We start from the raw sequence: 14,966 nt of genomic DNA on the forward strand, positions 1-14,966 counted from the left end.
CAAGGACCTCTTCCCCAGAGGTCAGGGAGGAAGGAAACCAACAGTCGTGCCACAGAGAACGTGGGAGAATTTGCTCACAAAGGAACAGAATCACGCTGCAGAGCGCAACCACGAGGTAATTCAGAACGCAGGACGTCAGGGTTGTGAGGTAAGTAAGAAAACGGTCTCTGACGTGCAGGCCTATAATCCCAGCACGCCGACGAGGTGCAGAGGCTGGAGGGTCACGGGCTCAAGGCCAGGCTTCCGTTCGTCCTGACACTCAGAAAACAATAAAGAAAAACAAACAAAATGTGAGCTGGGCGGATTGCCAGGGTCACAGAGTGGAAAGGATTTCAAAAGATTCTGGCAAAAACTGCTAGTCTATTTTTCTATTTCTTTATATTTTTTTGTAAGTTCACCTTTCTCTTTCTTTTGGATTTTTCAATTCCTCTGAGTAAAATAATAAAATGAGAATAAGATAGCACAGGCCTTAAACTCCTGCCCGCTCTGATGCCCACTTTCCAGCTCGTAAACCCACTTCCGGGCCAGCGAGCTCTCCCCAATCCCTGCTTCCCGCGGGAAGGGGCGAGATCAGGGCGGAGCACACAGAAGTAGGCGGGGCAGGCTGGACTCTTCCGGTGACGTGTACAGTCGGGGCGCTCTGACGTAAGGGACTTCCGCTCTGGCTCCCACTGTCGGAAACGCACCGCGTCCGCGTCTCGGGGTCTCTCCTCGGTGTCCCCGAGTTCTGGCCTCTGCGTCGTCGACCGCTGCGGTGAGCGCGGGCCGGGTCCCCGCGAGGCTGTGCGCCGTGGGTGGGCCGGGAAAGCGCGAGGGCCCCGCGGGCGGATGGCGGGACGCGAGCCGCGTGGGTCTCCCCGCCTCCCAGTGCAGCTCTGCTGTCCTTGGAGTCCAGGCTTGAGCCGAAAGAATTTCCACGTCATTGGCAGAAACAAGATAAAAAAAAAATTTAGGTCTGAGATGTCTCAGTGGGTAGAGACCAGGCCACCGTGGTCGCTCATCTCATTCCGCCGCACGCCCCGGACTTTAAATACTGACCGAAGGCCCGGGGCTTAGCCACGGCGATTAGCCACTAATTAGCTCTTAGGACTGCCGTGTGCATAGGATCGGGCATTGGAAGAAGGAAGAGAAGCCTGGTTTTCTATAGTGTAGCTTTTCTGAGTGCTGAACACCAGTTTGGTAAGGCTCCATGTGTGTACTGGAAGCAACGAAGCGGCTGACTTCTTAAAAGTGCTGCCCATAGGCAGGAGCCACAGGCAGCGAAATAACCGTGGTTCTCAATGTAGTCAGAAAATTGGTTGCTTTGGCAGACAGTGCTGGCCTCCTGGGTTTTTTAGATGCTGTCTAACCGAGAGGGTACTGTCCAGTGCTGCGTGGCTGGCAGCAGGAGGGATGTGGCTATGTATCTCACAATGGTTATTTGAATTTGGCACAAAATGAGTGTTTTCGTCGTTTCTTATTAATGCTGCAGTCAGATTTTCTTTTCCTTGAATGAAGAGCAGAATAGTTTAAACTTCAGAGTGGAAAGTGCTTACTCTGGCTTTTAGGGTGAGTTTTTCGGTGTCTGCGCTGTTTTAGTTGTTTGGTAGTGCAAATGGGGCTTTAACTTAGAAGCCTTTGCCGGGAATAGTGTACGTGTGTGTGGTGTTGCCTAAAGTCTTCGGACACGTTTAACTGTGAAAGTGGTAGAGGTGAGGTTAAAATTGAAGGGTCGAGCCCACCATCTAAGAGGCGTATAAACGCCCTGTGGCTCCGAGAGTGACGGCGTTTCTTTTCTCTCTCGTTTAGAGGGGAAAATGCCGAAGAAGAAGACCGGCGCCAGAAAGAAGGCGGAGAACCGGAGAGAGCGGGAGAAGCAGCTCAGAGCATCGAGAAGCACCGTAGACTTAGCCAAGCACCCATGCAACGCCTCCATGGTAAGCGCCCTTTGAAAGAACAGCAGGTGGTTGGAAGGCGGCACTAGAGAGTACCCTATAGTGAGTCTGTCTGAGAAGTTACCAACTGCAGTGTGCACGTGTGTTCCTGCGTGGGAAACCCGCCAGAGGCCCGGTCTCTGGTTTTGCTGAGTAACAATGATTTTTTGGTATTTGCAAAGCCTGGCCTATCACCTCATACACTATGGACAATAGAGATATTGAAGGAGAATGGGTCGATAATAGGAACTGAGTGAGAGAGGTTCCAGCTTTTCTGTAGTCTTTAACTTTGTCTTACTCATTGGGTTTCCTCATTTGTTCCTAGTGTTCTTCACTCACTGATTTCTCTGGCTTGAGCGCCCTGGTTTCTAGACATAGCCCATTTTCTTAAGTTGTTTTGCCTATGCTGAGTGGTTTTGAGACTGTGGCTCTTTTGAAATGTGTTATTTACAAGACTTAATTTAGCAAATACTTGTTATTCGTGGGAGCACATACTCTGCGTGGATGGAAGCAGCACTGGCGACTGATAGCTCGCCTCTTTTATAAGGTTGTAGCGTTCCCTGGTGTCTGTTGGACTTGTTTGCTTATCAATGACAGGAACATAGTTCAGCCTTAGGGAACAGTAGTTTACTAGAGCAATAACTCCATGTAACAGGAAGGACAGAGGGCGGGATAGACTGAGGGGCAGTGGGAAGGACAGAGGATGTGAGGAACTGAGGGACAGCTGGATCCTGGATTCTTTGCTTTGCTTCTTTTGCTCCTGCTTCTGAGGATTGTTGTCCTTTCTTTCTTCTTTGGTTTCTGGTAGAGTGCATCTATCAATTTGTGGAGGTCACAGAAAGAAAGAATTCTCATAGGTTAGGTTGGAGCCCTTTTGTGTGTCTGTGTCTGTGTGTGTGCCAGGACTGATATTTATGGTGTACAGGGTCAGACTTCATGCTACCAATATGGCAAGTGGGAACTGTATTGTAAATATCAGGCTCTTTTCAGAAAAGAAGGCACTAAACAGACAAAACCAAGTGAATGGCTTTCCTGAGTGCATGTAATGCGAGTAGATCTTGGTAATGGTTCAGTAAAGTTAAGTTGCAGTTCTGTGGGGTTCAGTGAAGTTGCAGTTCCGTGGGGTTCAGTGAAGTTACAGTTCCGTGGGGTTCAGTAAAGTTGCAGTTCCGTGGGGTTCAGTGAAGTTGCAGTTCCGTACTGTTCCTGTATTCACTGCTCCGCAGGACTAAGTAGCAGTAGCTGAGCGCGTGGAAGGGAGCACAGCTGGTAGAGAAGATGTTTTACCAGATGTTCAACAGTGAGGGATGAAACGGAAAAGTGTCAGTGTCAGTGACGGAGTGGAGGAAGAGTGGGATGTGTTGGGTAAAGACTGACTAATAATGACTTGACTCTGAAGAGTAGACCAGGCTGGAGAACTTCGAAAGCCCTATTTCAGTGTCGATAGTTTGTGGTCTTTATTAATTTATGTCCTTCTGTATTTCTAACATCTACTCAATGCAGGGAAATAGGATGTTTTTAGTTTTAATAGAAAATTGAGTAGGGACTTATATGTGTTTTCTGTACAGTATTTGGTTTCTTTAAAATAGCCAAAAACCCAGTATGCTTAACTTTTTTGTAATATGGCTTCTTCCATTGTGGACCCCAGTGTAACATTTTGTGTATCTTTGCTAGTGGAGTGAGTATAAGAGCTGGCACACATGGCTGAACCGGAACTGGGTGTTGAACACTGTAATGTGGGAAAGAAAATAGTCTTTATGTTAGTAAACGTTCCTTCTCAGCCAACAGACATGTAATGATGTGCTCTGAATTTTACAGGAATGCGACAAGTGCCAGAGGTAAGTTTCTTTATCTCTTTTTCTTTCTGTTTGAAAGTGTCCTTGTATGCTCTTTGTTGTTTGGTATAACTTTTGGGGAGGAAAGGGTTTATTTCTTCTTGCATCACTGAGGGAAGCCAGGGCAGGAGCTCAAGGCAGGAGCCTTGGGGCTGGAACTGTGGCAGAGCCCATGGAGAAATGCTGCTTTCTGGCCTCCACACTCACGCTCAGCTACCTTTCTTATTTAACCCAGGATTACCTGCCAGGGACGGCACTGCCTGGGGTAGGTCCTTCTCCATCAGTTTGCAGTTGAGAAAGTGCTCCACAGACCAGTCTGATGGAGGCAATCCCTCAGCCGATGCCCCTCCTCTCAGACACTCTAGTTGTGAGGAGTTGACAGAAACTAACCAGCTATAAAGTGGTCTCTCCTTTATCTGAAATTGACCCTATTTAAAATTTTTGTTTTACATGACAAGGCGGCAGAAGAATAGAGCATTTTGCTATTTTTGTAATTCTGTTCAGAAGTTACCAATTTGTGCACAGTGTGGTAAGTATACAACTATGAAGGCATGTCTTTATCAAATGTTTGTCTGGCAGTTGTCAAGCATAGGTGGAGCTATTTCCCTAAAATAATTCAAAATAAAGCTAAGTGGTCTTTCCTAGAGAAGGAAGATTGGTGTTTCCTCAGTGGTCTTCACAGACTCTTGCCGTGCTAACATGTCTGATCAGAAAACATTTCTATTGAGAGTCTTGCAGTCTTTGCCATGTTCCTCTCATCTGGGGGACATACACTGTGTTTCATGAAGACTTGCCCTAGGGAGCCTAGTCACCTTTACTTGGGTTTACCCTCAGTATTCTTTTTGAACAAATACCCTCTTAGGAGATGGTGGTGTTTTAAGTAGAGTAGTGTGGGGTGCCCGTTGATACGTGCTGTGCAGAGTACCAGGTTAGTGATCAGGGCTACACACAGAATATTTCTAGTACAGTTCTCGTTTTCCAAGAGGTCATTGGTTGAATTCTGCAGTTAGTGGAAAAGAGAAACTAGTTAAAATACACCTACCTGCCTTTGTTGTACCAAATGCAGATGAAGGCAGTGTGAGAAAAGAAAGTGTATGGAAGGGGAGCCCTGTGTGGTCAGTGTCTCACAGAGCTATATGCCATGCACTTCTCTTGCAGACTCTACTACTTGTGTTAGACACGAACAGTTGGTAGCTGCTGCCCTGTGTCCGATTTCTCTCTCTCCCAGTTCCTGTTATCTAACTTTGCTTCTCAGGAAACAAGATACTGGCACACTGAGCATCTTCTGCTTGTTTTGTGTTTCATCTGTAGTCTGGTGACCCAGTTAGTATGTTGTCACTAATCTTGACATGCTGTCTGGTGAACAGATTCCTGGCAGGGTTGGGGTTGGTGTTTTGTAGATGAGCTTTCAGGCTGTTGTGATTTCTATATATGGATAAACTTAGGTAGAACAATTAGGGTCCTTGGTCATTTGATGTGTCTGTTGATAATATGTGGCAAGAAATTACTGGTAAGTCCAAGCCAGGCTGATTTTATTGTGATTTATGAATATAAAGTTAATTTTAAAGCATGCTTTTTACAATGTTTTGATTCACTTGAAATTAATAAGATTTGACACTGTCAAAATTATCATTAGATTACAGTGCATAACTTGAAACTTCTGATTTCATTACAAGAATGAATTAGCATATTGCATATAAATTATTATATAACTATGATAGCTTTTATGGATTAATAAATTTCTAATCTCAGAAGATTGGGAAAATACACTGGTTTCACTTGGAATTTTTAGAATACTTTTTCCAGAGGCACTCTGTCTAGATCAAAGCAGAGTTAGTGAGCACATTCTTGTCTGGACTAATCTGTAGGACTAATAGTGCATATTTATATTTTTTTAACCAGGAAAAACAAAGTGCATGATGAAGTCTTCGGACTGTGTCATCAAACATGCTGGTGTCTACAGTACTGGCCTTGCTATGGTGGTAAGCTGCTTGTCGTGTCTTAGTGTAGGTTTCCAAGATAAAGCCGTTTTAACCAGTATTTTAAGGCGTTTTAAAAACAATTTTTATTCCTTGAAAATTTCATACAATATATTTTCATCATATTGGCCTCCACCTCTTCCCAGGTCTATCCTCATCTCTCTACCCAGCCAACTTTGTGATCTCATTTTTATTTTGACCCATTGAATCCAATTTATGTTGCCCAAATACTTTTTGGTGTAAGACCTGCCGTGGAGCATGTTCAGTCTACCAGGGATCACACCCTTAAAGAAAATTGGCTTCCTTTTCCAGAAGCTATCAAATACCAGTAGCTTCTCACTAGGGTGGGGCTTTGTCCTTACCTCACACCTCCATGCAGGGGTCTCACTGCCTTTGAGCTTCTCGCACAGGGTCTGTGCATGCTCACAGAAGTTGCTGTGGTTTCCTGTGTGCAGCTGCCCTGTTGTGTCTGGGTACACTTTGGTTTCCTCATTGGCCCTGATAATAGACCCAGGTACCAGGCACTGGAATAGGCCTTGAGTTCCAGCAGACATAGTTGATTATTCCCGTAACACTCGTGCCACTATTGTGCCAGTGGACATATCCTGCCAAGACAGTCACTGTGTGCTAGAAAGGTTCGCATCTGGGTGCTGCTGCTTTCCTCCTCTAGTGGAAGGCGTAGCACCTTCTAGCCTATGGAAGCCAGCCAGCTAGGAGGAAACTCATCTTTTCCTCCACTAAATGACAGTGGTTTCTTTGTAATTTTAGTTGGTCATCCAACTGGGGGTTCCATTGTACCGTTCTACAATGTTAAACCGATGTCACAAATTCCCCGAGTTGTAGGACTTTTACCAGCATTCAAGTCTTTTGGTTAAATAAGTTTTAAAGACCTTAAGGTTAATTTTTTTTAAAACATTAAATTTGACCAAAAGTACCTATTAGTTATACGTTATCTTTACTAGATAGGATTTTAGAAGGAATTTTAGTGCCATAAATAAAAATAGGTAGATTATGTATTTTGTTGTTATTCACTAAAAGATATTTTAAATAGAGTTATGAGTTTTGCTATATTCTACAGTGTGATTTATGCTTCATACCCAAATTACTCTGTGAGGAAAGTAATATTAGTTTTCTGTATATAGTTTATGGTAACTTCCCTAATCTGAATTTTCTCTGAGATAGCTTTGTTCTCTTAGGCGTGAGTCCTTTTCCAGCTCTTTCTTTCTGTGCTACCCTCCTTTGCCCCTCAGGTATGTGTGGGGCTGGGGGAAAGTTCTCTGCTTGGGAGTCTTCTGTATCAGCTAGTTGAGAATTCCTTTTTTCTTGCTAGAATACTGTCTGATGAAGGAGAGATACATGTTCGGTTTTCTACATCTGATTTTCACGAGTCAGAATTGGTCCTCCTCCTCGCTGACCTTGTTCCTTTGCTTGCTTTTTAACAGTCTTAGTGTTTGCAGAGGCCATGTGGTAGCTGTTCTAGAACTCTTGTTTCTTTGTTGCAGGGTGCAATATGTGACTTCTGTGAAGCTTGGGTTTGCCACGGAAGGAAGTGTCTTAGCACGCATGCCTGTGCCTGCCCACTCACGGATGCAGAATGTGTGGAATGTGAGCGAGGGGTATGGGACCATGGTGAGTGATTAGGTGCAAACATTAAACCTAGTTAGGCTGTGTGTGATCTTTCTCCATATATATTCTTTCAAATCTTAGCTGCTGGTATAATTTTAGTAATTTAGTTAGAAAGAGATTGTACCAACAATGTTAGTAAATGCTAGTACCAAGCAGGTAGAGAGGGGAGTTTGGGTGAGGACAGGAAGCCTCTCGAGCCCGTGACTGTAAGAGGGAAGGTTATTGTGGAGACCCACAGTTTAATGGTTCAGTTTGAAGGACATCATCAGTTTTATTTTAGCTGTTGCCACAATTTTGATACTTTCCTAAAATTAGCTGCCACATTTGACAAAGTATATGTATAAGAATTTTTAAAGTCATTAAGTTTGCCATATTTACATTTGTGAGTTTTAATTTCACAGGAGGCAGAATATTCAGCTGTTCGTTTTGTCATAATTTTCTTTGTGAAGATGATCAGTTTGAGCATCAAGCCAGCTGCCAAGTTTTAGAAGCAGAAACATTTAAATGTAAGTTGTTTTTTTAGCTATTCTGTACCGAGGATTCTGAATAGTGTAAATGTGAAACTTAATTAAAAAGGAGTAAGTTCTTTTAGTTACTGCTTAATTGTGTGTGTGTTTTGTTTATAGGGAAAAAAAATCTCCAAATATTAGCTCTGAATTTTTCTCTGGGGAATTTAGTGGTATATTGGCTGAGAAATTCATTTCATTGCCTTGGTCAGACATTATGTGCTAGCTGGCCTTTTTACTTTTAGGTTCCCATGCCATCTTAGTTAGGGTTTATCGCTGTGAAGAGAAACCATGACCATGACAACTTTTATAGGAAAATATTTAATTGGAGCTGGCTTATAGTTTAAAGGTTCAGTCCACTATCTTCATGATGGGAAAAGGCAGTGTGTGGGCAGATGTGGTGCTGGAGAGGTAGCTGAGAGTCCTACATCTTGTACAGGCAGTAGTATGTGGTCTGTCTCACGAGACCTTAAAACCTGCCCTCACAGTGACACACTCCTTCCAACAAGACCACACGTAATAGTGCCATTCCCTTTGGGAACCATTTTCTTTGACCGCATATCCCAGCCCTCTCCTCCCCTTTGTCAGTGCCCTCAGTATGTGCCCCTACTTACGGATTTCCTGCAGGGGCTCAGGCTTCCTCCCGGGAGAGTTAACCTTATGTTTGGTTGGACATCTGAGATCTGAGTTTAATCTGTACCTCCAATTCTGCATTTTCCAGTTGAGAACCAATGTGACTGATTGGGGTAATAGTAATAGAATTAACTTTAAGATAATTTCAAAAGGCTAATTGAAATGAGAGTGTGTGTAAAGTAGTATTCTATGCTGCCTGGTATTGACTGTCCCAGGGGAAAGACTTACATTCCCAGTCACTCACTTTACTGTGTGGTTCTTGTTCTGGGGGAGATGCTAATTCTATCTCTCGTCTACAGATTTTAGTTGCTAAGTTGCTTACTGTACCCTGTATATAAATTCAATATTTACATAGAAATTTTCACAGGAGTATTTCAAAGTATGCTGCTTGTATGCCCCCTAGACTTCTGCATAGCGCACAGGGTAGAAATAGGATTGTTTGTGGAAGAAGTGTGGGTGTTGTGAGTGTTTATAGGGCTTGAACCCTGCAGGTCAGTGGCTGACTGGTTCAGCTAGGACCTCATTGAGAAAGCACCGTGATTCAGTGACAGAAGTAATATATAAGGCCTGAGTAACTGACCGGACGTTAAGATGCTCTTGTCTCTCACAGGTGTTTCCTGCAACCGGCTTGGCCAGCATTCGTGTCTCCGATGTAAGGTGTGCCTCCTTGCTGTCTCATTTAGACTTTGATTTGGGTCCCAGTACTCTTGCCCCAGGTCTTGGATGCTTATTAGTGCTATATATGTGGATCTTAAAACTTGTGTGGCTTTTTCTTTAATTAATTAATTGACACTAGGTTTTGCTGTGTGGTCCAGGCTGGTCTTGAATTCAAAATAATTCTTCAGTCTCCACCTCCTGAGTATTGAGGTTCCTGGCCTAAACTGCTGTGTCAGGCTAATTCTTTTGGTTTTGAGATAGTGTTATGGAAGTCAATGACTTAAGTGGCTTTCGGTTGGTCACCCTCTTCTTGTGGTAGTTGCGTCTAGCACGTGTCCCCAGCGTCCCAGTCCAGTTTTTTTTTTTAGCCTTATGTTTGTAGAGAGCATTGTGACCAGAATATTGAGGCTGTGGGTTAAATTCTTCCTGTTTTTAGAAGAGTCTGGGAGGTAAAGATTTCCATGTCTCTTTTGGCTTTCTCTGGCATTTCTGTTAGACAAAGATCACCAGATAACTTAATTATTTCAGAAACATTTCTTGCTTTTAACCTTTCTTGTCCACATCCTGTCTTTCTTCTTTCTGCTCTGCTGGGTGCTACAGGATGGCTTTCCGTAGAGCTTTTAGTCTCTGTCTGTGCTGTTTCTGCTGCTTAGAACATGCCTGCACCCGCTCACTTTACCCTGTTCACCTCGCGGTGTCGACTAAGATCCACATTGCCAGGCACCCTCTGCATTTCTCTCAGTACTTAGGCCTTGCCATTCTTTTTCTGCTCCTTAGTTGGGTGGTGGTGTCCTCTGAGATGAACAGACTACCCACCATTTTGTTGTCAAGGACCTCAGATATGAATAAGTAGACAACCACTTCCTGTGTCCTCTCTGTGTCTGCCTTGTTTAGGTCCTGGTGTAGGAGGGCCTTCTTTCTATGTGTTGCTTTCATTGGTTGAATAAAGAAAACTGCCTTGGCCTTGTGATAGGGCAAAACTTAGATAGGCAGGAAAAAGAGAACTGGATGCTGGGAGGAAGGAGGCAGGCAGACATGCTGAATCTTTCCTGGTAAGTCACGACCTCGTGGTGACATAGAGATTAATAGAAATGGGTTGAATCAAGATATGAGAGTTAGCCAATAAGAGGCTAGAACTAATGGGCCAGGCAGTGTTTAATTAATACAATTTCCATGTAATTATTTCCAGTGTAAGCTAGCCGGGTGGCCGGGCACCGGGTGGAACGAAACAAAGGACCCACTCCCTCACACAACAAGGTCCTGTTTCTGAAGAGTCCTGACAACATCAGCTTCCTTTAAGAAGTTCAAAGAACATATGACTGGTCCCAGTCCAACTCTTAATTCAGTCTCAGACAAAACTATGTTCTTGCAGTATTGAATGGTGTCTTTTATATCTTTTAAATTAAACTTTGGCTTATTTCTGCTTCTCTTGTATAGGCCTGTTTCTGTGATGAACATACAAGAAGCAAGGTATTTAAGCAGGAAAAAGGGAAACAACCTCCTTGCCCAAAGTGTGGACATGAAACTCAGGAGACAAAGGATCTCAGCATGTCAAGTAAGGCTTCTCAGGATGCCAGTGGAGTGGTTGGCTTTCACATTTAGCTTGTATTTATCATTTTTTTTCCTGAGTGCGTATGTGTGTGGTGTTGGTTGTGTGTGTATAGACAAAAGATGAACTTTAGGTGCCATTCCTCCCGGAGGCCGTTGAGACAGCTTCTCATTTGGACCCACCTGGCTTGATAGTCATTGACAGTTCCACGAGGCTGGCTGGCAGGAATCCCTTGGTGTCTGTCTCCATGGTGCTAGGGTTATTAGCATGTGCTACCACAGCTCACTTCTTAAGTGGATCCCGGGGATCTGAACTGTGTCCTCTGGCGTATGTGGCAAGCACATTACTGGTTGTCTGTTCCGTTCCTGCTGCTGTGGTGAAATACTATTCAGAAAAAGAGTTTGTTTTAGTTTGTAAGTTCAAGTCAAAAAATGGCACTTGGAGCAGCTGCTCTCATGTGTACAGTTGGGGGAGTAGGGAATGCATGGTGGTGCTGAGCTTGCTTTCCCATTCTCAGTAGTCTAGGGCCCTGCCCAGGGAATAGTCAACCTACAAGTAAGGTGGACCTTCCCACACAATTAACATAGTAAGATTCACCAGGCATGCTCAGAGGCTTCTCTCCCAGGTGATTCTAAATTCTGTCAAGTTGATAGTTAACTAGCAATCACATTGACTGAGCCGTTTCCCTGACTGGTATGTGTGTGTGTGTGTAATATATCTTTTTGTTTGAAAGGATAAATGTCATAGCAAGTGGGATTTTATAGCCTTGGAAAATGTGTGGTACCGTTTTTCACTTTGATACAAGAAACATACTAATCACTGAGGTTTGGTGTTTACCTTACTTATTTGTGATTGTGTTATATTTGTGTATTTGTGACTTCTGTGAGAAAATTAGGAAAATCCTTCCCTTCTCACATAAGAGTAAACCCTAGTGTGACAGTACATCCCACGGCAGTGGGGCGTGCGAGCATTGGCACTGATGGCTGACATGCATGTGGCTGTCTCTTGTAGCTCGCTCCTTGAAGTTTGGCCGGCAGACTGGAGGTGAGGAGGGAGATGGAGCTTCTGGGTATGATGCCTACTGGAAGAACCTGTCATCTGACAAGTATGGAGATACTGGGTACCATGATGAGGAGGAGGAAGAGGATGAAGCGGAGGAGGAGGAAGAAGAGGATGGGAAGGACTCAGATACCGAGTCATCAGAACTGTTCACTAGTTTGAACTTAGGAAGGACCTATGCCAGTGGCTATGCTCACTATGAGGAGCAGGAGAACTAGGAGCAGCTCCCACTGGCACTTGTGAGAAGAGCAGGCTGAATCACGAGGATGCTCAGACGTCCCCTCCCTTCGCCTTGTCCAAAAGGCTAGTCACACTAGGCTCAGGGTAGGTTCTGGATGTTTCTAGGAACTGATATTGGACTTGTAGTGTAGAAGAAGAGAGTTAAATGTAAGGTAAACAGAGTATCATGGGTCAGCACTGCTTTCAGTCACCTGGTAGGCTTTGCCAATTAGATACATATAAAATACACGATAAAGGAATAGAAAGAAAATATTTATTAAATTGCTGTTTTTATTAAAAGCACTGCTTATAAACTCATCTGATTTTACAAAGTGTAACGGGTAAAATTGGTGTATTTTTCCTTTTATTTCAGCCCATACAATGATAGTCATATTGTATTCTGAATTTTCACTGACTGTTTATGCTGTCTTAAGTAGTCACGTCTGTGTTAGCGGTGGACACGTTCACTGTCTTCTTACAATGAATGTCCTCACCAGTGCTTGTTAATGCCTCACTGACTGACAGACATCTAGCTTTTTTCATACATGCAATGCCAGGACGGTGTTGCTGATTCCCCAGGGAATCCCATTTTTAAATAAATCTAGGATTATACTTGAAAACTTTCGATACTGAGTTCTTGGTATGTTTTAGCAACTTATTTTGGAAAGCATTTAAGTATTTTTCTATAAACCGGTAAGGTTTTGACCTAATATTGGCACAAAAATCTGGGAATAATTACAAGACACAGTTGGTGATAACTGAGGAACTGACGGTCCCTGGCACAGATGTCTGGTTCCTGCTTGCGTTAATAGTGACCTAGGCTTCTCTTCTGTTGCTGTGCTGAAATACTCTTAAAAAGCAACTCCAGAAGAAAGGGTTTAGCCCAGAAGGATTCAGTCCTGTTATGGCAGGGAAGGTATGGTGTCAGGAACATAAATCAGCTTGTCATGCCTCTTCGGCAGTAAGGAAGCAGAGAGAACAGGAAGTGAGATGCGACTGGAACACCAGGTCCACAGTCATGTACGGAAGCTCCACCTCCTTCTGACATAGCACCCCAGCTGGGACCAAATTCAAACACACGAGTCTAGGGATTTCACATGGAAACCACAGTCGTGGTAGAAGGGAGATTCTACTGGCCTGCTGAATGTTGGGTATCTGGAGACAATTCCTGCCACTGTTTTAGAGAAGTGTAAGAACAGCAGAGGCTACAAAAGTGCAGTAGGAGCTGTGTGTGGAAGCCAGAGGACCTCTGGTTTCATAGGAGAAAAGCTTTTCATGTCCTGTCAATCCAAAGGAATGTATCACACAACGTTGGGACACCCCAGGACACCCGAGCAGTCCTGACAGGTGAGACTGAGGCATGTGGGTGTGTTTGAAGACTGGTTCTAATGCAGAGGCTTTCTCAGACAGCGTGCCCTTTAGTCTGTAGCTTAGGAGCTCAAGTAAAACAGACTCACCAGAGAAAACATGGGAGCTGTAAAAGTTAGCATGCATTGCGAAGAGCCAGAGGAATGTGCTAGAGATAACTGCTGAAGAGGGTCAGGAAAGAAGACTAATGTCATGGCATCCCCTGCTGTAGGGCTCTTAGATTACCCAATAGAGTTATTTTGCTAGAGGATTTAACTCTATGATTAGGATCATGGAAGATGGTCCAGATTCACCACCAGGATGGTGTCTGCAAGCAAGGTAAAATTAGTAACCCATTTGTGCAGGCTTTCTAGGTCGGTGGCAAAGGGAAGGAAATGTTGATAGGGCTGGCAAGATGGTATGCTGGGTAAAGATGCTTGCCACCAAGATTGATGCCCTGAATTCAGCCCTGGGACCCACAAACGGTGAAAGGAGAGAACTGACTTCTGCAAGCTGTCTTCTGACCGCCAAATGCGTGTGTGGCATGTGCTCCTCCCTGCCCTGCATACAAACTAAAATGTAATTAAAATATTTAGACTGTTTAGTGTAGTGTGTATGATGGAGTTGATGAGTTATTCAGCTAAAGTATCCCCCAGATAATCATGTTCCATGAGAAGGTTCATTGGACATCATTCAACAAAGCCAGAGATGTGTACAACATTTAGGAAGCTCTTTGTAGGCCAGTTCGTCTACTAGGGAGATGTAGGGCTCAATGTCCCCATGATGAGTTAAGCAGAACGGTGTCTTAAGTGGTGTGCCCAGTTGCCAAAAGTCAGGTTATAGTATAATGACCGTCAAGGTGAGAATAGCCAAGGAGACATAACCTGCAGGGCTATGAAGGTTAGCACACAGTAGTTGAGTGGCCAGACAGATGGGCAAGTCAAGAAGACCACGTGTATCAATTGACAAAATTAAGGCTAAAATGATAGCAAGGCTGAGAGTTGGGCCCCAGTTATGTAGTGTGTGGGTCGTCTCATGAACCAGAGCAAATCTGCAGTTGCTTCTTGTCAAGTGTTTGGTCATGGTAATGATGATAAATAACCCACCACCCTAATAAAGTCTCTGAGGGTCTATATTTGCATCAGTTTTCTAGTAACATTACCAATGAAGACAAGAGGATATGAAACCCTTTTGAGGCTTGGTATCTGCTAGACATAATAGTCTCCGTCGACATCCAAAACTGCCCGTTTCCATGCGTGTGAAGGAGATTTCGAGACAGGGTTTCCCTGTAGCTTTGGAGCCTGTCCTGGAACTAGCTCTTGTAGCCCAGGCTGGCCTCGAACTCACAGAGATCCGCCTGCCTCTGCCTCCCGAATGCTGGGATTAAAGGCGTGCGCTACCACTGCCTGGCTTAAATTTAGAATGCTTTTACTGGATTTGTAGAAGGCTGAATAGAACCCCTAAAACTCACTACTGATTTCAGCCTGCTATGGTACAACTGACATCAGTGACTTTCACCAGCAACTGCTATGTTACTGCATGCAGATGTGCAGCCATTTGGTGGTTGTACTGGATTTCATCTTTGATGTGTATATATGTGGTGTGTGCACGCACACACACGTATGTGTTTGTACTTGTTTTCT

General features: G+C 44.1%; 1 protein-coding gene across 1 annotated transcript; it reads left to right on the forward strand.

The window, feature by feature from the left end:
• Positions 1-627: 627 nt before the first annotated feature.
• Positions 628-12,613, forward strand: Znf330 (zinc finger protein 330). Its single transcript, XM_057754373.1, has 10 exons — positions 628-754; positions 1,789-1,916; positions 3,732-3,751; positions 4,207-4,277; positions 5,651-5,730; positions 7,230-7,356; positions 7,755-7,859; positions 9,103-9,149; positions 10,587-10,704; positions 11,710-12,613. The coding sequence occupies exons 2-10, from the start codon at positions 1,797-1,799 to the stop codon at positions 11,973-11,975; spliced, it is 954 nt and encodes a 317-aa protein (XP_057610356.1). The 5' UTR covers positions 628-754; positions 1,789-1,796; the 3' UTR covers positions 11,976-12,613.
• Positions 12,614-14,966: the final 2,353 nt, after the last annotated feature.

The sequence above is a fragment of the Chionomys nivalis genome, chromosome 21, assembly GCF_950005125.1.
Source record: "Chionomys nivalis chromosome 21, mChiNiv1.1, whole genome shotgun sequence".
In the NCBI taxonomy this organism is placed as follows: domain Eukaryota; kingdom Metazoa; phylum Chordata; class Mammalia; order Rodentia; family Cricetidae; genus Chionomys; species Chionomys nivalis.

Coding starts and splice junctions, on each gene's coding strand:
- Znf330 (XM_057754373.1), top strand. CDS start 1,797: ATGCCGAAGAAGAAGACCGGCGCCAGAAAGAAGGCGGAGAACCGGAGA. Junction 7,357..7,754: donor GCGAGGGGTATGGGACCATG/GTGAGTGATTAG, acceptor TTAATTTCACAG/GAGGCAGAATATTCAGCTGT. Junction 10,705..11,709: donor AAAGGATCTCAGCATGTCAA/GTAAGGCTTCTC, acceptor TGTCTCTTGTAG/CTCGCTCCTTGAAGTTTGGC.